This window comes from Rattus rattus, chromosome X (genome assembly GCF_011064425.1).
Source record: "Rattus rattus isolate New Zealand chromosome X, Rrattus_CSIRO_v1, whole genome shotgun sequence".
NCBI classification, from domain to species: Eukaryota; Metazoa; Chordata; class Mammalia; order Rodentia; family Muridae; genus Rattus; species Rattus rattus.
This window is the reverse complement of record NC_046172.1, coordinates 61,150,514-61,171,930: the sequence shown is the minus strand read 5'-3', so window position 1 is coordinate 61,171,930 and position 21,417 is coordinate 61,150,514. Positions and strand designations below refer to the sequence as shown.

At 36.1% G+C, this 21,417-nt stretch overlaps 1 protein-coding gene across 1 annotated transcript in view; it reads right to left on the bottom strand.

The window, feature by feature from the left end:
* LOC116888445 (charged multivesicular body protein 1b-2) overlaps positions 1 to 16,065 on the bottom strand; it is a 39,772-nt gene extending 23,707 nt beyond the window's left edge. Inside the window, exons 1-2 of the mRNA XM_032889720.1 lie at positions 15,876 to 16,065; positions 6,197 to 6,294 (exon numbers count right to left, since the gene is read on the bottom strand). Coding sequence (XP_032745611.1) covers positions 6,197 to 6,294; positions 15,876 to 15,891 — 114 coding nt within the window. The 5' untranslated portion in view covers positions 15,892 to 16,065. The remainder of the gene's footprint in view (positions 1 to 6,196; positions 6,295 to 15,875) is intronic.
* Between the last annotated feature and the right edge of the window lie 5,352 nt (positions 16,066 to 21,417).

Sequence of the window (21,417 nt, the reverse complement as noted above, 5' to 3'; positions counted from 1 at the left end):
TTGCCACAAACTTATGGTAATGCTCCACTGCTGAAGACAGCACCTAAATAAATCACTCATGGAACATGGAGAAGTCAAACTGGTCCCTACCTAGAGTCTTTACCCCCTACTGACTAGTGTTCATGGTACTGAGAAGTACCCTGCATATTATAATAGTAGGAGCAATGTAAACTCCAACCTAGATTTAAAGTCTTTGATCTTGCATGTAAGATATACTGATGCAATAGTGGTACAAAAGTTGCAGAAATAACCAGCCATCAGCATATTGGATTTAAGGCCCAGTCTGTCAGATGGAATACACTACCTAGGGGACCAGGAACTAGAGACTTCATAAGTCAGGGACATAGGGGAATTCCAAGTACTACTATTCTACTAAAAAAAATCAATAAAATGTCTCCTAATGACATTTTACTATACTAATAAATTGGTGCCTTACTCATCCATCATTAGAGAAGCTTCCTCCTGTAGTAGACGGGAAGAAATACAGAAACCCACAACTGGATAATGTTCTGAGAGTGAGAAACCATAGACTACTCAGCCCTAAATGGGATGGCTCCATCCAACCCCTCCACACATAGCTCAGGGAACCCAGTGAACAAGGAAGCAGAAAGACTGTAAGAGCCAGTGGGGATGGCATACACCAAGGAAACATGGCCTTTCAGACACAACAGAACTGATGTAGCACATAGGAACTAACAAAGGCTAGAGCAGCATGCACAAGATCTGTACAGGTCCAAGCACTGAGAGGCTGAAGTAGACATTACCTCTCATCCCTAACCAAGAAGATATCTTCAAATGACAACAGCTTGCAAAGGAAAAAATTGCTTGAACAGAATCTCACTGGGTGTATAAGCCACACTTAAGAGTAGGTCCGATGCTCTAGCAGTACATGGCCAACAGAAAACAAACTCACTGTTATTTTTATAGTATTTTTGTCTAATATTGTTTTCTTTGGGCATTTCCCTTACTTGTGCATATAGTTTCTGATTTTTTTTAAATTGATTGTATGTATTGGGTGTATATAGTTCTTGTGCTACTCTTTTTAATTATTATGTTTATTTAATTTGTCTATTTTCTAAGACTATGAAAAATGAAGGCATAGAAATGGATGGATGGGAAAAATCTGGGAAACATTGGTAGAAGAGAAACCATGATCATAACTTATTACATAAAAAATTAATTTTAGTACAAATAAAATAAATAAGAAATTGGGAATGGAACTATATACACCCCCCACCACAAAGAAAAAATTGGCGAAGAAACATTTCTTTAAACATTCAGTAACCTTAGCTATTAGGGAAGTGCAAATTAAAACTATTTTGAGATTTCATCTTAACCCAGTCAAATGATAAAAACAAACAAAAAAAATCAACAACAACACAACAAGAACAAAAAGCACATAACAACAAATGATGCTTTTAACTATAGGTGACAGTGCAAAGTAGGATAGTCAATATGGAAATCAGTTTGGAGGTTTTTCAAAAAGCTAGCAATACATATATCACATCGTTCAGCTACTCTTAGGCATACTCCCAAAGGATCCACATCCTACTACTAAGATCCTTGCTCATCCATGTTCAATTGCTGCTCTATTCACAGCATGAACATGGCCAGGAAATGAAAATAGCCTAGATACCTATCAACTAACAAACACATAATGAAAATATGTAATACTATTCATCCATAAAGAAATATAAAATTACAGGTAAATGGACAGAGCATGAAAAAAAAATCATCCATACTGAGGGAGGCCAGATCCAGAAGGACAAAAGCCACCTGACCAGTTCTGTCTCATATTTTAGATACATTTCTTTCAAGTAAAATACACAGAGACATTAAGAAACTTATAGGCAGAGGCCATTGGAGCAGGCTTCTAAGAAAACATTGATAAAATGTAGGAGGTATGAAGGATAGGGAACAATGGAGCAAGAAGAATGGAGTAGGAGTGCAAGGGGAAATAAGAAAGGAGTGAGTACAGGAGGGAGTTAGGGGCCAAGGAACACAAAAGACCTTTGGTGTGTTGGGGAAATCTAAGACAACTTGACACAAACTATAATCATCTGCAACGCCCACCTCATCCAGCAAGGAAGACGCAACACCGTTGGATTCTTCTCAACAGCCTTTATTGCAGGAACACCTCATTGTTGATATGGGGACCCCGAGGAACAAAGGCACTCGCCTTATATACAAGACAGGCTGTGGCTGTAAACTTGTCCTCTAGGGATTGGTGGAGCATGAAATACCTTATTAGCATGAATATCACCCTGGCCTTGTAGATGCTGGAGGAATGCCAAGGACACGCGCTTTGTGGCGTTAACCACAAACAACCACCAGATGTCAGCGCCATCTTTTATCTATATGTGCCACTCCCTACAATCATCTGAGAAGAAGAAACCTTGATTGAGAAAATGTCTCCATGAGATTGGGCTGTGCAGCCTGTAGAGCTTAATGGGGAGGGCACAACCCACTGGGTGGTAGTGCCACTGCTGGGCTGGTAGTTCTGGATTCTACAAGAAAGCAGGCTAAGCAAGCCATGGGGATAAGCCAGTAATCGGCAGCCCTCCATGGTCTCCATGGTCTCTGCATTGGCTCTGGCCTCCAGCTCCCTGCCCTTTCTTGAGATTCTGTCATAGCTCTCTTCAGAGAAGGACCAAAATAAGGAAGTGTAAGCTAAATAAACATTTTCCTCCCAACTTCCTTTTTACTCATTGTGTTTCACTACAACAATAGAAACCCTAAGACACGTGGAAAAACAAACATATGGAAACCCACTACTGTAGAAGCATCCTAAAATATGTGCATGTACAAAAAAATTTAATTCTCATACCCTATAATGGGGTCAAGGAGGGAAGACAATATCTCTCTCAAATACCTAATATGCTATGAAACAAACAAACAAAAAAATCCAGTGTCAGATATAAGTTACCCCTTTTAGATTTGTTTGCCATTAGAGTCCAATAGATACATCCCTATCCCCCCAAATTCCAAGCTATCATCACTGCTCTGGATCACTCCTTTCCAATCTTGAAGATAAGACCTTATTGCTGAAGATAGCACACACTCATGTCATAGAACATGCAGGAAATCAAGTGACATTTGAGCTTGACGCTCCATCCCTACTGGCTAGCTTTCACAGTAGCAAGGTGCTATGCATGCTATGGAGGGAATAAAGTAATAGTTTTACCCAGCTCTGAGCCCTTCAGGCAACAGTAGTGAGTGGCCTAGTAAAAATATGCCCAGTAGTGCATGGAGTAGCAATAACTTTTTTTATTAGATTTAAGATTGTTCTACAAGATGGAACTCATGCCAGGTACCTTTAATGGAGCCAAGAGTTCATAGCTGGGCAAACCTACTACTATTATTTTGCTAAATGGACACAGTATTAAACTTATTCTTAAATACCTTCCTTTCTAACCATAGACCAGTGCAGCTCTCAACTTTCATCAGAGAGGATTCTCTTTTCAGAAGAGAGATTAATGCAAAGATCACCACTAGTTAATGTGAACAGAATAAGAGACCATGGAGTGCTCAGCTCTAGATGACATATCTATATCAATCACCCCTACTTCAAGGATTATTCTGAAAAGAGTAAGCAAAAAGAGTAAGAACTCAAGGGAGTAGATGAGTACTAGGAAACAGAACTGTCTACATATGACAGGCCCACATGAACTCCCAGCAGCTACTGACCATGTTCATAGGACCTGTACAAAATCAAGTCAAAAAATAAAATCCCAGCCAGGATGGGGGAGCAGATCAGAGTCCTACCATTAGTTGGGACTGATGGCTGCTGGTAAAAGAAGAGTAAGTTTTCTTCAGGGATGTGACCCAAGAGGCTACCCATGTGCCAGTAGCAGCCCTACACCTATGCACATATTGGTCTCACCAAGGTGTTTCAAGTGAAAGAACAAGAAATCGGTAGGGAGTAGTGGAAGGGCTAGGGGAGGGACTAATGGGGAAGGAGTGGGAGTGAATTTAACAGAAACGTATCAGATGTGTTCATAGAATTCTCCAACAATAAAAAGAAAATATGAGAGAAAACCATGTAAATCTGCATGTACACAACCTAATTAACAAAGCATGCTTGAAGATGTTATCCTTCAAAGGTTTTACTTCTAAGTCTGGCACTTGCCTTAGTAACCTAGATTTTGGGATAACACCCAAAACTGCCAAAAACGGCTTATAATCTAAGCTGTAAATGGCATAATAAAATCAGCAAAAAGGTTTCAAAGATACATTTTTAAAAGGAGCTTAAGAAAAATGTTTACTATCCTTAGCCAGTACAGAAATGACAATTAAAACAAAATGAAGATTTCACTTTAGCTGCTCAGAATTGCTATCATTCAGTAAACAACATTAAATGCTAATGAGGACATATACAGCCACCAAACTAGGTAAAATGGATGAAGCAAAGAAGTGCAGGCTGACAGGAACCGGATGTAGATCTCTCCTGAGAGACACAGCCAGAATAAGGCAAATACATAGGCGAATGCCAGCAGCAAACCACTGAACTGAGAATGGGATCCCCATTAAAGGAATCAGAGAAAGGACTGGAAGAGCTTGAAGGGGCTCGAGACCCTATATGAACAACAATGCCAACCAACCAGAGCTTCCAGGGACTAAGCCACTACCCAAAGACTATACATGGACTGACCCTGGACTCTGACCTCATAGGTAGCAATGAATAGCCTAGTAAAAGCACCAGTGGAAGGGGAAGCCCTTGGTCCTGCCAGGGCTGAACCCCCAGTGAACAGGATTGTTGGGGGGAGGTGGGGGGGAGGATGGGGGAGGGGAACAACCATATAGAAGGAGGGGGGTTAGGGGATGTTGGCCTGGAAACTGGGAAAGGGAATAACATTTGAAATGTAAATTAGAAATACCCAATTTAATAAAGATGGAGAAAAAATTCTAATGAGGATGTGGAGAAAATGCAACCTTTATATACTGCTAGCAGAAATGTAAATTAGTTGAGTCACTATGGAAATAAACATTGATGCCTGCCATAAAACTAAAAATAGATTATCCATACCACCTAGCCATGACACCCCTAGGACTCTAACATGTAACACAGTAACTTATATAGCCATATTTATTGCAGAAGTATTTATAATTACCATGTTATTGAACCAGGTTAGGTATCCACCAATAGCTGAGAGAAAAAAATAGTAATTTATACATATGTCCACACCTAACGCAGTTTCAGTAGCCACCAGAGGGAGAATGAAATTTTGTTTGCTGAAAATGTATGCAAGCGAGGAACATAAGAGTGTGTGAAATAACTCAAACTCAGTGTAAGTCTACTTTCTCTCATTTGTAGATCCATGCTCTTATACAGACACAAATATGGCTATAGGGCATGAAAGCAGAAGTGAGACTGTATGAGGTGATGAACATTGGTTGGAGGGGGAATAAGGCAAAGGGCGTGGCATGGATATCATCACGATATACCTGTTTGAAAATGGCTGTGAAACCCATCACTATTCACAATGATTATATAGATAAAAATGTTTCACTATGGCTGAATTGTTTGTGCAAACAGTAGTACTTTGTGTCAACAACTAATTTCATTCCAGAGATCTGGAATTCTAGCATGTTCTAGGTAAAAAGTCCAAACACAATTGATACCAATAAAACCTTCAGAAATCTATGTTCAGAGTTTCTCTGTGAGGCAATGTTTCACATGCTATTTGTTGGAGAACTTAAGCTTATCTCAATGTGACTCCATTGAAAAAGTACTCTTAGAAAGAAGGTGAGCCGAAATCTCATAGACTGCCCCTTGCAGTGGTTTTCTTTGCTGGGTTTACATTGAAACCTTTTACTCTATCCCTGAGGAAAACTACTTACTGTGTTCTGTAACTCTTGCTAGTAAATAACCAAAGCAAAATATACATCAGTTATCTGCAATGTTTAGATATAAAACCTTAGAATGCATGGGTGTTAGAATCAGAAGTGGGCTTCTCAGAAAGAATTAAATTAGCTAAGGACAGATTTTATTTGCGGTAACTCAAAAGTACACAGTTTTGTAAGCTATGTTTACACATATAAATAGCAAAGAAATTTAAGCATAACAAAGAAGGCATTATCAACGACATAGGATAATGATTTAGCTAAAGAGACACTATATAATTAACTTACCCTTCTATATCTATTTGCACTTCTTTTGTGAATTAGAAAATTAAAAGTATTAAAAGTGGTCTACCTTTTTTATCTTGGCCTTTTCAGCTTTTTCTTCTTTATCACACTTCTTGGCATTCCTATTCAGTTCTTTTGCAGCAAACTTCAAGTTAAATAAGTGTTCTGAAAATATAGGTTAAGGCTATCTAGTCAAAAAGTCATTTGTCCAGCATAAAGACCTGCCATTTGATTTTAAAATAATTAAAATGATCAGATAATATTATAATTTAAGGCAACTAATCATAAAATTTCTGAGGAAAGAGAACAAATTATTTCTTGGTTCTTTTTTTTTTTTTTTCCGGAGCTGGGGATCGAACCCAGGGCCTTGCGCTTCCTAGGCAAGCGCTCTACCACTGAGCTAAATCCCCAACCCAAATTATTTCTTTAAAACTTGCTTTCACCCCAAAGTCAAGTTAGTAGAAGATACAACATTAATTATAAAAGAAAAATAACTACTCTGAAAAAGGTAGGCTTAGTCAAGTTCAATGTCATCAGTAATAAGTTATGCCAATATTATTTACTTTCTGAAGTGATATCTTGAGAATAATATATAATCATTAGTATCATAGTACTGTTGTTAAAACCAGTCTCATTTTTATAAATGAGCAGTATAGATTTTCAAGTGTCAAATTCACCAAGATTGAGGAACAACTGAATAACTGAAGCAAGTAACAGACTGCAGAGATAATGTGACTAAGTGAATCATTACTGAAAGGCTCCCAGAAACTACCAATACCCCTTACTGAAGGAAACCAAGGCAAAGCAGAACTGAAGCAGAGACCACGGAGGAACACCCTTTACTAGCTTGTTCCCCATGGCTTGCTCAGCTTGCTTTCTTATAACACCTGGGCCCTCCCACATCAATCAATCAATAAAATGCCTCAGAGACTTGCCTACAGGTGTACTTTCTTCCCAGATGACCAGTCTTGTGACAAGTTGACAAAAATAAATAAATAAACAAACAAATAAAATAATAAATAAATGAGTTTCAGAGCCTACCTAAAAAAAGCTGCATGTGGTGGCCTGCATCTATAATCCCAGAATTCTCACTGATCTCACTGAAAGGTGGGAAGAGAAGACTAAAGAACTGCCCAGAAGTTCTTGGGACAGCTATTCTAGAATATACAGTACAAAAGAAACAGTAAGCCAGACCTTGCCTCTACCTTGGCTCAAAGAGAGAATTGACTCCCAAACATTGGCTTTTGACTTCTACATGTGTACTGTAGTACACATGCAATAATAAAAGAAAAAGAAAGTTCAACAAAAAAAAATCATTTTCAAAGTATCAGCATAGGGTTGAAATGATGGCTCAGTGGTTAAGAGCACTGGCTGTTTTGGCACAGGACCTGGATATGATTCCCAGTTCCTATAGAGTACCTCACAGCTGCCTGCAGCTCCTATTCCAGAGAATCTGATAACCTCTTCTGACCTCCACAGGAACCAGGCACCCACGTGACAAACAGATGTTCATCGTACAAGGCAAAACATTCGTACCATAAAAGGAAATTAAGATATAATTTTAAAATATTGTGATTTACAACAATGAAATAAATTGTAGGAGGAGTGATGAGGATGTCAAGAGATAAAAAAAAATAATCAAATGCTACTGTTTTTAAAAAGGGCCATGAGTTTTTACTACAAACCAAAACAGTATCAGAAGTCAGCACATAGTATTAGGAATTCAAGAAAGAGGGACCATCTCGCAAAAATTCACAGTTGAGCCCTAATATTAAAGCATTCCATATCCCTACACCATAGCTTCAAAAGCGATCTATCTTTGTGTGTGTGTGTGTGTGTGTGTGTGTGTGTGTGTGTGTGTGTAACTAACAAATACTGAAATACTGAAATACTGAAAAGTATTAACAGAACTCAATTAACTGGCAAGACAAAGTAAAAATATATAAGTTATAAAAGATCCCAATAAAAATGTTTAGTTAAGGTCCTGGAGAGATGGTTCAGTGGGGTTAACAGTCCCGGCTGCTCTTCCAGGGAACCTGGGTTCAATCCCAACATTCTCATGGCAGCTCAAAATCACTTGTAACATCATTTCTAGGGGATCTGATGTCCCATTCTGGCTTCTGCAAGTACCGAATATATCTGATGCATGGACATACTCCAGGCAAAACATGCAGCATAAAATAAAATGAAAAAGTCAATTAAGAGTTTGTTAAAAATAAAATAAACCAGATTAGGACATATTTTCTGTCCTATGTAGACTCCAGATATATGTGTGTGAAATGTGTGTGTGTATATATATATATATATATATATATATACATACATATACATATATATATACACATACATATATACACATGTATACATATACATCTAATACACACACAAGTACACACATAAACAGATTACATGAAAGGTAAAAAGGAAATATTTATGGGGAGAAAAGGAACTAAAAAGGAGAATTTAAAAGGTAAATATTGTATATATGTAATCTGTCTTTAACCATATAAAAATAATAAATGAAAACAGAAGGGGAGGAAAGGAAGCCAGGAGGAGGAAGAGGAAGGAGACAAGAGAGACTAATGGGAAAGTAATATACAATGATAAATTAATATAGTAAAATGAAATACATTACTTTTTACACTAATCTTTGTTTTTAAAAAAAGAACTTTTAGAAAAAGGCATGGAGAACAGAGCTAATCTTGCTCCAATAATGTGAGACTATACATCTGCAAGCATATTAATTAGACATAACAAAACTTATTCATTAGGCCATAAACTGAAATACATTTCAAAAAATTTGTCAGTTGAACACAACTCAGTAGTTAATAGATTTGCTTTCTTCATACTTTTCTCAAAGAAACTAAAGGTAAGATAAAAAATTAAGAATTTGTGTTTGAAATCTTTAAAAGGTGTCTATGTCTAATTAAAGAAAAAAAAATGAGGAAAGCTGTCTTCTCTGTTTAGCACTGAGTGTGAATGGAGTAACTGAAAGGAATCTTGTGGTACTTGGCTAATTGGGACTTTCCAGCCTTCCTGCCTCACATTTTAGAGAAAGACTAAAAATGATGTAAATATTTACCACATAAAATCAGGAAAAAGATAAGTTCCTAAACTCCATAAATAGGGCAAAAAAATAAGTGGGGAAAATAATAACAAAAACCAAGAATATAATAGGCAAGGTGATCAAAATGTCCCAAGCTGAACTCTGTTAAATCTGACATGGTATTGTTGTGTAGTAACTGATCGAGCAAAAAGAGCCATGAATAGAATAAAAAGAGAAATAGAACTATGGATGACGATACTTTAAAATATTACATTAGGGGATTAAGCATTACATAAAAAGGGTACTAAATTAATGGCAGAAATTAACTAAAAAAGGCCCAAATAATTCAGAATTTCTGATGCAAAGCATTAAAATATTTTAACATTTAATAGAGTCACAAGAACAGACTTGATCATATTATTGGTGAATTTTGTCAAGAATTTAAGAAAATGGTAGTTCTTACCATACACAAACTTTCTGAAGAATTAAAGAAAAGAAAGAACACTTTTTAAACTTGGAAACAAAACTTTAATTAAAGGCCATATTTACTCATTAGCAAAGATGTAAAAATATTAAAAATAAAACTGAAAATCATTATAGATGGGCAATTTATTATCGATGCTTTATAATCGTGGTAAGTTTACCTTCAGAATCCAAAGACGGCTTAACATTATAAAACACTAAATCTATTATATATACATTTTATTCACATTCATGTATTAAGAAAATCTTGAGTAAAAATCTGCATATGCGAAGAAGGACCATGAAGACCCAACATTCAACTGGCAATCCAATCACACTAAGATGAATACTCCTAATGAAATCAGAAAAATAAAATGCATCTAACAAAAAATCTATTACAATCATCAGACTTATCATGAATAGTTAGAATTATTAAAATCAGGGGGAAAAAGTGACCTTGTTCTATTTGTTCTTAAATTATAACACTATTCTGGAGTATTTGTATGTATACAACAAGAAAGGAATGAAACGTACTGGTTACAAAAGAAATAATCAAATCAACATGATTTTCAGATAATACAAATGTATTCAAAGAAAATTTAAATGCATGTATTCTTCAATACAACATTCCTATTCCTAGTAATGTATCACACAATTTTTGCCAATACGCACAGAACGTATGTTCAAAACCTGATTGTAGTTCTATTTCTTAAATAATGATATGAGAGCTAATCTTAATGCCATCACTAAAATAATGAAAAATAAATTGTTGGTGTGTTAATATAGTGGATAGCTATATGGGAATGAAGATGTATATTTATACAGTGATAACTAATATTTTTAAAACAGTAATAGAACTATATATACCACTGAAAACATGAAAGATATCAATATGCTTTAAGAGTATACATGTCTGGTATAATATATAAAGAATGCACTTAAGTCATAACTGTCAACTTTTAAATAGTAGCATCCATAGTAAAGGAAAAGAAGAATTTAATTGATAATGTTTTACAGTCTTTCTTAAGCCAAATAGAAGGCTCTCAGGAATGTTCTACTCTTTTTCTAAACTTTCTCAAGAGGGAAAGACTTTAAACAGGACATTATAGGACTTAAAAAAATTTAGAATTAAAAGTTAGTGATTTTTTGGCATAGAGTATTTATTTTATAAATTATTATTTACTAAGGCACCTATTTTAATTGAGAAATCTATATCAACACAGAAGTTTGTCTCGAAAATATTACATAAAACAATCATATTCTATTATATTGCATTTCCGTTTTATAGCTTTTCAAAAATCACTAAGATTGAAAGAATTCACTGTATATGAATAAAGAAGCTTTAGTTTAAAGTAGAATTCGACTTGCTATGAAAAATTTGTGAGAGTTTATTATTTAAAACTTATAGTAAGTTTTCTAAATACAGAAGTTCAGAAGCTATTCTATTACAAATGCTACCAACCAGATTATATAATTCTCTTGATGAACAAGAGTAGAGGTTGAAAACATACAGGTAAGAAGAGGAAGAAAACAAGAGTTTCAGGCAGAGGGGCTGGGCACTCTTTAGAGATGGCTCAGTGGTTATTAGCATTTTGCCTGTCCTGCAGCAGACCAAAGTTCAGTTCCCAGCACCTCTGTCAGCTAGCTCACAACCACGCTAACTCCCTGACTTTCCTTTGGCCTCTGTGAGTACCTGCATTGATGTGACCATACCCAGACACAAATACACATACAAACATATTCACGTCATTACAAATAAATCTTTTTAAGAAAGTGCTCCACTAATAGCTGTTCTAGCATAAAACAGTGGTACCAGTATCAGAGACTGTCTATGTATTTGATAAGCGGCATTATGCTTCCAACTTTCTGGCTTTATAAGCTTCCAGTACCTTAGTTAATACTGTGTGTATTGTAGGGAGGTAAATTTGAGAGCAAAAGAATCAGACTCAAGATCATCTAAACTAAAAGCAACTTTAGAGATAAGTTTACTAATTTAAAACATAAACCTATTGATCATTGGTTCTCATCCTTCCTAATGCTGTGACCCTTTAATATATAGCTCATGGAGTGGTGACTCCCAACCATAAAATTATTTTTGTTGCTACTTCAGAACTGTAATTGTGCTACTGTTTTGAACTATATCGACAAGCAGGATATCTGATATGTGACCCCTGTGAAAGGTTCCTTCAACACCACTGAAAGGGTTCACGACCCACAGGTTGAGAACTGCTAGGGCCGGATATGTATGTAGTAACAAAGGAATACAGAAACAAAGAGGTACTCAAATGCAGCTTATCTCTTAGGTCAGGGAATCTCAGAATTGGTCTTCATATGGTACGGAAAGAATGACCTCAAAACTACATTTCATACTTCTTGTAAAAGACAGCATTCTGTTGATTTTACAAGCCATAAATTACATATGCACTGGCAGGGGACCAACGTAATGGGCAAATGTGAAATACTGTAAACACTGGGAACTAAAGCAGTAAAGAGACTACACCATTTACTGAACTTCAGCAAGGCTGACTTAACTGATTAGACTTTCCATGACTGGAGAGCTTGGAATTTTACAGGTCCAGGGCCTAACTACAATATGTCTTGGGCTATCTTTAGTCCCCTTAACAGCCATTCCTTGCCCACCTCTGTCTGGCCTAACATCCTGTGACTAACAGATAAACCCTTTTGAAATGTATTAACATACCAGCAGCTTTCACCAACCAAAAAGCTAAAGGTGTTCTCAGATAGACATGAGGGTTATAGCTGAGATTTTTCTACTCTGCTGTACCCTCCTATCTGATGTCTCCAATGAGCAAAAGAGCCCTGATGTATAACTTTCTTCTGTTGCTATAAAAAATCCACTAAAGTATTAGCAGTTTGGGGTAATGTGAATCTATGTTCCTAAGCCATGGTTAATCATACTTGGCTTCAGAATTAAATTATGTCATCTGCTTTGGAGTGAGGGTAGTTGTTTATGTTGACGGTGTCTTGATAAAAATACAACATTGTATATCAATGCTGGCAAGTCTGATCCTGATAATATGAGTTGTCTTGCTTTAAGATTTAAAGTGATTCATAAGATCTGCAATGACTAACAGCTATTGTTAAGGAGCTAGCTATTTCTGTGTGCAATACAGCCCCAGGTGATACCAGTCCTTCATTCCCTTTTTGAACTTAAGAGTATGTTCAGTACTTATTATCTACTTCATTGGTCTGTAACCTCCCTCAAGTCAGAATGCCTAAAAATATTATAGCAACAGGTAATGTGTCCAGAAAAATACACATAGTAAAATTCAAAACTGTGAATCTTAAAACAACAATCTTAAAGCCTTTACTAAGTCCACACATTAGCATTCATCTGAATTAGGAGTTACTTTGCATTGGTATTTAGGTTCTCATTATGTGTGACCTCTGGTCCCAGATCAAAAGCTGCTAAAAGATGGACGTAGTGTGTTTAATTTCATGTATCTACTACACGATTTGGTCTATAATAAAGATGCCAATTCAAGTATACTAATAATTAACTACTAACAGAAAGTCATTTGTTCATTCTTTGTCTACAATGGGACCAGTGCTGTGTATGCAAATGAGCATTTGAGGATAAATGGTCCCATTCCCCACGAATTCATAGTCTAAGGAAAGAGTTAAGTAATGGTCCTTCCAAGGGCAGAGATACTTAAAGAAAGGGTAAAAGGATGCAGAAAGGAACAGGAGTAACTGGTAGAAAACACTAACACTAGTCCTAAGATTCCCTAGACTACAGAAGGAAGGCTTATCAGTTTAAATTCAAAACAAAGTTCCTGTTAATGAATCAATTTGAATCTCCATTAGTAAAATGGGGACTTTATGCGTGCCGCAATAAAGGGAGGCACAGCAGAATGGAGCCACAGTGGTAGCCCCCTTAATTATCTATCTACTAATTTTTTCATTCCTTTTTAACCTAACACTAAAACCTATGCATGCATGTCACAGTAATTAAATCTGGCTTTAATTAAAAATTTAAAGTGAGCTTTACCATTGTACAAAGAGTAGATTAATATACTTAACAAAGACGGAAAAGTTACAAGGGCAACTAAATTATTTAATCACAGCCAATCTTCCTACAGTACAATGAGAATTTTACATTTTATAAAAGGGTAAGGTGTTCTTCAAATTTTACTTCAGGTTATTTATGGAAGGTAGTCTGAGTTCATATTATTTCCTACCTCTATATTTTGTGTGTGTGTAGGGGAGGCCTAGTTTACACATAAATGAACCAAGATGAGTATTCATATGGTTTGGATCAAATTAAACCTTACTACTGTACATAACAGACTAAAGAGCAGTTCACTGTTATTAGGTACAGAAGTTACTTATACTGATTTTTTAGAAGTATTATACAACAGTTTTCTAGACCTGACTTGACTGTTGTACATACACAAGAGCACCCAGAAGCCTGTACAATATCTACACAAGTTCAAGCCCATTAAAAAACAGGTACTGATAGGAGAGGAACTACTGAGGCCCCACCTCTAGGAGGTACTGGTAGTTGAGGCTATTGGAGTTGGGGGAATCACTTTTCTTCCAATGGTTGTTACTGCTAGGTTGCCCATGCCTGAGTGGTTGAGGCCACAGCCATATAAATAGGAGCAGCATTAATTGGACTCTGTGAGTTAAAAAAATGAACATGTTTATACTTTTTATTGAAAAAATAGTAACCACATATTTTCCTATTGGGAATACAAGGCAGGCTAGACAAAGTAAAAGTAACCTGCCTCTATATTTTCAGAACAAGAAATAAAAACTTCCAGAGCTACTGCTTCTAATCCTTTCAAAATTTCTAGGAAAGGAGCTAATTAAGTTTTAAGGTATTCAAATGTCTCATACTTCAGAGTATGTTCAAAAGTTTGGAAGGCACTACCATTTCCTTTTACGTTAAAAATACTTTTCTAGGGTTGAAAGGTTAGATAATCATGCCTCCCAAATGAGCCAAGTGGATGGCAGGGGATGAATGTTATGCCTTAATTCAGAAGACTGTTGTTTTAAGGAACTTGGGAAATAAAACTGATCTTTTGACTCAGAGTTCAGTGCTCTTCACTTTATGCTACTATAATCCATTATACACACTCTCTCTCTCTCTCTCTCTCTCTCTCTCTCTCTCTCTCTCTCTCTCTCTCACTCACTAAACTATTGACTATTCTTTTACATGTAGTAGAAACTTGGGTCTTTTCTTGGTCATCTTTTCATGAGTTGCACCCTTCCCCGATGCTAGCATTTTAATTTTCAGCTTATCTTGGCTAGTGCCATATAAGTTACATTAGCAAGATTTTCTGTATGACATAACATTTAACCCATCAAAAAATTTACCTGAATTTCAGGCTTATAAACTAATAGTGCCAAACGAGCTTCTAACAGAACAATTACCATTACCCCCGGTTTATCTTTTTGCTAGCTTGGAGTGGAAGAAAAAAAATCCATTTATTCTCTTTTCTCTAAAGCCAACCTCTGGAAGAAGTAAAAATTACAACAACTTGGAGCTGCTGTGATGGAATTATAGTAGTGAAAAAAAAAAACTGTTCATGACGTCACCAGGCAGCTTTATTCTTAGCCCCTACTAACTGCCTAAGTGGCCACACAGGTTTGGTTGGACTTCACGGCTTCAAGAATAACCTGAGTTTCCTCAAGTGTTAAATTAACATACAGCGGGAACAGATAGAAAGCACAGTTAGTTCAGAGGGTTCCTCGCAATCGCTCAACCTCATCACCAGTCACCTGCAGTCATTAAAGGGCAGTTTGCCAAAAGCTGTTTGGCCACGTACGCATTGAGAACCTACATCTCCCTGAACCATAGGCAAACTCCAGTCGCCTCCCCTCGGTTCTGACACCATTCCCTGTCAATTTCAAAGAGGCCAAAATTGACTGATATGGCAGGTGTCAGAAATTCTCAGCAAGAGGCGGTACGGGTTCAATTATCTCCGTCTGTCCACAGGCTGCTCTGCCCCTCCCCACATTCGAGGATGGCGGCGGCGGCGGCGGCGGCGGCGGGGGGGGCGGGGGGGGGGGAGGGGAGGAGGAGAAAAAAAAAAAAAAAAAAAAAAAAAGCCAACCCCAGGCGGCTGGAGCCTATCCATCGGTGCCACAGCGCCCTCGCCCCACGTGCGGGACCAAAAGGTCAAGCTCCTGGGCGTGTCCCCGGCCCCCTGCCTTCGCCCTCCCCCGGCCCCCAAGGCCCGGGTAGCACCTTGACCGACGGAAAGGATACTCTCCATGTTCGACATGATCTCTCCAGTTCACCGGGTGGGAGGAAGGGGAGGGGCCGGTAACACTCAGGACAGGGGTCGGGCACCCGCGAATCGCGGGTCGTGGGTCGCTCGGACGCGCAGAAGATAGCGGTTGATGCCGGTTTCAAGGGATCCTAGCCCACTTCCTGTTTCGGTTTGGAACCCCGTGGTGGGTGGAGTCCCACGAGCTTGAGAGGCGGGACTGGGACGACGCTAACATGGCTGCAGTGAGTAGCTTTGGTTAGGAAGGCTCTGGTCGCTTGGGGGCGGTGGAGTCCGAGAGCTGAAGCTTAGGTCCCTCCCCCTCAGATGCTTCACGTGCGCTCAGGATAACTGCGCTCAACCTGGTCCGGCATCCCACCAGACTTCTAGTTCTTTCTTTTGTCAACCCGGACGCCGCTTAGCCTTCCGCCCCACCTCGTCCCTCAGATTTCACTCTGTCCTGGGCGTCCCTCATCCCTTTCTCTCAGAGCTTAAGTCTTAAAGGATGAAGACAAAGGTATAGGACTTTTAAAGTACTTTTTAAAAATTCTGACAGTGTAAAAGAACGGCTCGAGTGAGTGTGGGTGGTAATGTTGAGTTTTTTGAAAGGATCTTGAGCCTTAGAGTTGTAGGGTTGAAGGGGAAGAGGGGAAAAGTCAGGCTTTACTTGAGAGATAATGTTGCTATGAAGTTCCTTCTCATATTAGTTGGGTTATTTTTATTTTCCTTAAGCATAGGTGATGTATGGTATAAAATTAATGTAAAATCTCTATAATGGGTAGGAGCGGATCGTGGGGGTGGCAGTAGATAGTGCTTGGCGTGTTTTACGTTCCTTCGACTTTCGGTAATGTCCAGAGGTGAATTTATTAGATGCATTCTCTGGACTTCGGAAAAGAGGGAATTTTAAGGATATTTGTGGCTTGTCAATTTCAGTGTCCTAGAAAATATATGTACCATGATAGTACTCTGAAAGTTAGTTTAATTATCATAATTGCTAAACTCAAAACTTTTGTCATTTACCTCATTTTTTAAATTCAACCTGTTGAAATATATGTACAGTGCCATCCACTTTGTATCCTTAGGATTATTTCCTTTTAAACAAAACTGGCTCTAAAAGTGAATATTTTACTATTTTTTGTTAATGATAGTTGGTCATAAGCTTTAGATTGTTTTCGAACTGTCCGTGCTTCTTTTTAAAAAAAAAAAAAAAGGAGAACCCTGTCTCAATACAAAGTTCTGGGAAAGTACAGTCTAGAAATCATTTCAATAGGCAGAACCGTTTAAAGGTTATTTTTAGGTTTGCATCTCTCTTTATAGTTGGAGAAAAGACTTATGAAACTGAAAGCTTTGGAAATTTCATCAGTTCTCTGTGTGCTTTAAACAGTTCATTGCTGGAAAACTTAACTTTGGGTGTTAAAAATAAAGATTTGAAAGACTTTCCCTTAGCATACTATTTTTAATATCATTCCTTCAGCAAAACCATAAATACTAGAACAATCTACCAAAACTTAAACATATATGAGTTTTAAAAAGCTATTGTTAGAGTTATATGTATGCAATCTATAAAAAAACTTACATTTTAAAAATATTTTTCAAACTATAGAATTTTTCAAGAAGCATCTTCTTGGTATAAGATCATTTTGTAAAAAGAAATATTTGTTTGTAGAGAGTATTTGCTGTTGCTGTCTGTCTGGAGTAAAAAAAAAAAACTTATAGTCTGTACTAAACACATAGTTTTTTTTTTTTTTTTTTTACTTTATGAGGTCTTTGATGTTTTAATTCCCAAAGTTACCCTCATGATATCTGTTTTTAAAGTGAGTGTTAGAAAGAAATTTAACTTGGCCACAGAAATTAAACTGCTTAAAGTTTATGAGTATTTATTTAGAACAGCTGCTGTTGAAATAAATGGTTGTTAGGCTCATAAAGCTTATTAGAAAAAATATAGAAAATAGACTATAGCTTGAACTGTATTGTGTTTGATACATATTAAAAAGGTATTTGTAAAATACATGCACCAACAATTTTCTGTGTATGATATATAAAATAATTCATTTGTTACCTGTCACCCAACTCAAGGACCAAAACAGCATGTTCTATAAGTTCACCACTGTGTAATTACTACACTTTTCTAATTCCAATCCTTCAATCCTCTTTTCAAAAGCATTCCCTTGTTTGAGTTCATGTATAATTTCCCTGTTTTTTTTTTATTTTTAACTTTTTTCCAATAATTTATTTTTTATTCACTTTACATCCTCTGTCCTCTCCGTTCAGTCCTACTTTTCCCTTGCTATAGGGGTTTTTATCCCTTGCATTCTCAATCAATATATTACTTAGGGTAGCCTGCTTTTGACATTTCTTACATAAATTAAATCATACTGCTTTGTGCTCCTGTCTTATTTTGTAAGCCATCATAAAGTTCCTCAATTATGTTCTAATATGTAGTAGTGATGGATTTATTTTTCTGCTCTAAGTATTTTACTGTATGCATTTATACTAATTTATCCATCTTCCTGATGATGGCTATTTAGGTTGTTTCTATGTTGATATAATTTCATGATTGTTCATTCCACATATATTTTGATAGTTTGATAAAAGGTACCTTTCAAAATGCCCAGTGGTGTATGTAAGAAATAACTTTGTAAACTTAGGAAAATTTACTTACTCATTTTTATTGTATTCATATTTCATTTTGTTTTGAATGATCTTGTTTTTTTTGTTTGTTTGTTTTTGCTTATGTTTCTGCATTGCTACTGGGGTAGCAAAACTTACTACCCTATCTCATCAAAAGTACAATGTTTCCTTTTACTATGGTCACGCATAGCTTGTTTAGGTGTCAGGCTAACTATGACATATAGCATCATAAGTTACATGTAGATAAGTAAATATGTTTAATTTCATCTGCTTGTACTTGAAAGGAGGCACTGTAATTTCTATGACTTTTTGCTGAAATAATGGAGATAGAATGAGTTAATTTATGTCAACATAATTTAGTACCTATTACATGTGTGCAAACTTGGCATAAACAAAGATAATATGGGAAGTTGTAATAATAATTCCTATGCAAGTTGAGGTGTTTTCTACATTAATCATGGTCAGTTTTATAATTGAATCAGTTACATGAATAAGAATTTTAAATGAAAATATTTATAAAATAATCTTTGTTTCCTAAACACTAAAATATTAATATTTGATTTGACTGCTTTGTGACAATGTTTTTGAGACTTTTTAGCAAAATTTACTGAAGTGACTAGAAATTGTAATGGTTCATTGCAACTAAGCCCCATTGCAGGAAAGAATAGGAATGCACTAAGAATGGGAATAGTGTATAATTTTTCTCAGATTTTCCTGTTGTTGTTATATCAGGTGGATAATCTGAACTTCTATAAATTATGATAGAATAAATTTGGAGATGAACCGAAAAGTCAACATTTTACCTATAGTCACATAGTGGAAATGAATATTCAAATGTATAATCATAAATTCTTTATTGAATTAATACTTTAGTTTAGATGGAATTTAACGGTTTATAAAGGATCTCATAATTACTTCATTTGACAGTTCGTATTCTGTAGTAACCTGGACAGGTATTGTTGACATCTTTACCAATAAGAAAATAATGATTAAAAATAGCAAGAACAACAACCAAAGCTTTTAAAAGATGATTTGCTTAAGCAAGTTTTGAACAAATTGGTCTCCTAGGTTTCTAATGCATTTTTTTTAAAATGTACAACAGGTTGGCTGTTCAGGAGTAATCACAAGTGAGATCTCTTCTGTTGCTTGCCTTTTCTATGTTAGGTACTCATTTTATAAGAGAAACAAATTGTCTTAACTGGTGTACAGCCTTTCCAGTTTCTCTGTAGAGAAATAAGTTCAGTTCTAAAAATGCTAGAGAAGTATAAAGTGAGAAGCTTTCTAGTTCATAATAGAAAAACGTTTTGTTCTGCCATTTCAGATTTCATTTGCAAATTGTACTAGCAAAGAACTATTCAAGTAGCTGATGAAAAAGATTAGAGCTACTGAAGAGATAAAGCTCATTTGCTAAGGCAAATAGAGGTCCAGATGAAAAATAGTTTAAACAGAAGCAATATGGTCAGATGTGGTGTCACAGGCCTAGAAACCTAGCACTCAGCAGTCAGAGGTAAGAGAGGTGTTGCTATTGAGGTCATCTTGGTCTACAAAAGAAGGTCTATGTCTGCCAGAGGCACATAGCATGGTGATTTAAAAGTATTCCCCTGAAATAAATAAAATTAACAAAACTAAGACAAGCAAAAGGAGTAGGTCTGATTGGTTGACATAGGTGACCTAAAATCATTCAGTTTATGTTTAGAAAATGAGAAATGGATCCAGGAAACCAGATGAAAAGTTGATTGCAAGATTCACATGACTTTAAAGAGAAAAATAAACATTTGATCATTAATAATATATAGATATTTATTCTTTGTGTTAAGATTTCATTCTTATTAAATAATAAAGGGTGATAGTTGATGGTTATATCTATATATTATCAGAAGAATATTTTTAGTAACCTCTGATTCTCGCAGAGCAATCAAGACTTAAAAATTTCCCTCTGTCAGAAGACCTTTTGAATACTTGAATAATCAAAATAAAATTACACTTTACTACTAAAAGATTTGATTGATTCTTAAAAGATGATATGATAAGGAAGAATAAAGCATTTGCTGTTATTAGAGATACTTTATACTTTAGAATGATTCCACATTAATTTTGGAAATTGCATGATTGAAAAATTCTTCAATATGAGAATAAATGTGCAGAGAAACCCATTATTAAATAAACTCTTTTCTTTATTATTTTATCATACAGGCACTGTTTGAAGAAAATTGTTAAGTGGAGAAGTAAAAGGAGATTTTTTTGAGAAGTGTGGATGAAGACAAAGTAAGGAAAAGATAGCTCTTTTAAAAAACTGTCTCGAATTCTTATATTCCATTTTAGTAGGCATTGAATCTGTACATTTACCTATAGTTAATTAATTTCTTTAATACTTGTTATGACTATACAATTCTTTATCCTAGACTAATTCTCCAATTAGAACTCTATCAAAGTCATTCACATGTTTCTTACTATTTTATCTGGTAAATTGATTAGAGCAATATCTAAAACTCTTAATAAATATTTGAGTCATAAAGATCAGAAGACCAGATGAAAAATATTTAAACATAAGCAATATGGTCATGTGTGCTGTCACAGACCTAGAAACTTAGCACTTAGGAGACAGAGGCAAGAGGAGTGCTGCATGGTTCTAATAGATCCACACATTTTATCGCTGGGTAAAGGTTTCTAAGATGGTGCTAGGCATTTGATGCTGGATACTTATTTCTGGTCTCAATCTGCACCCTCCTCTCCAAGTTATAATAACCAAAATTTGTCTCCAGATATCAGCAAATATTCCCTGAGGGACAAAATTACTCCCAGTTCTAGAGTTATTAGTCAAACTTTACAATTGTATACTATTGCCTATATATTAATCCATCAAGATTGACAACAGTAAAAGCAAGAGAAACATGTCATACTGATTTTGCT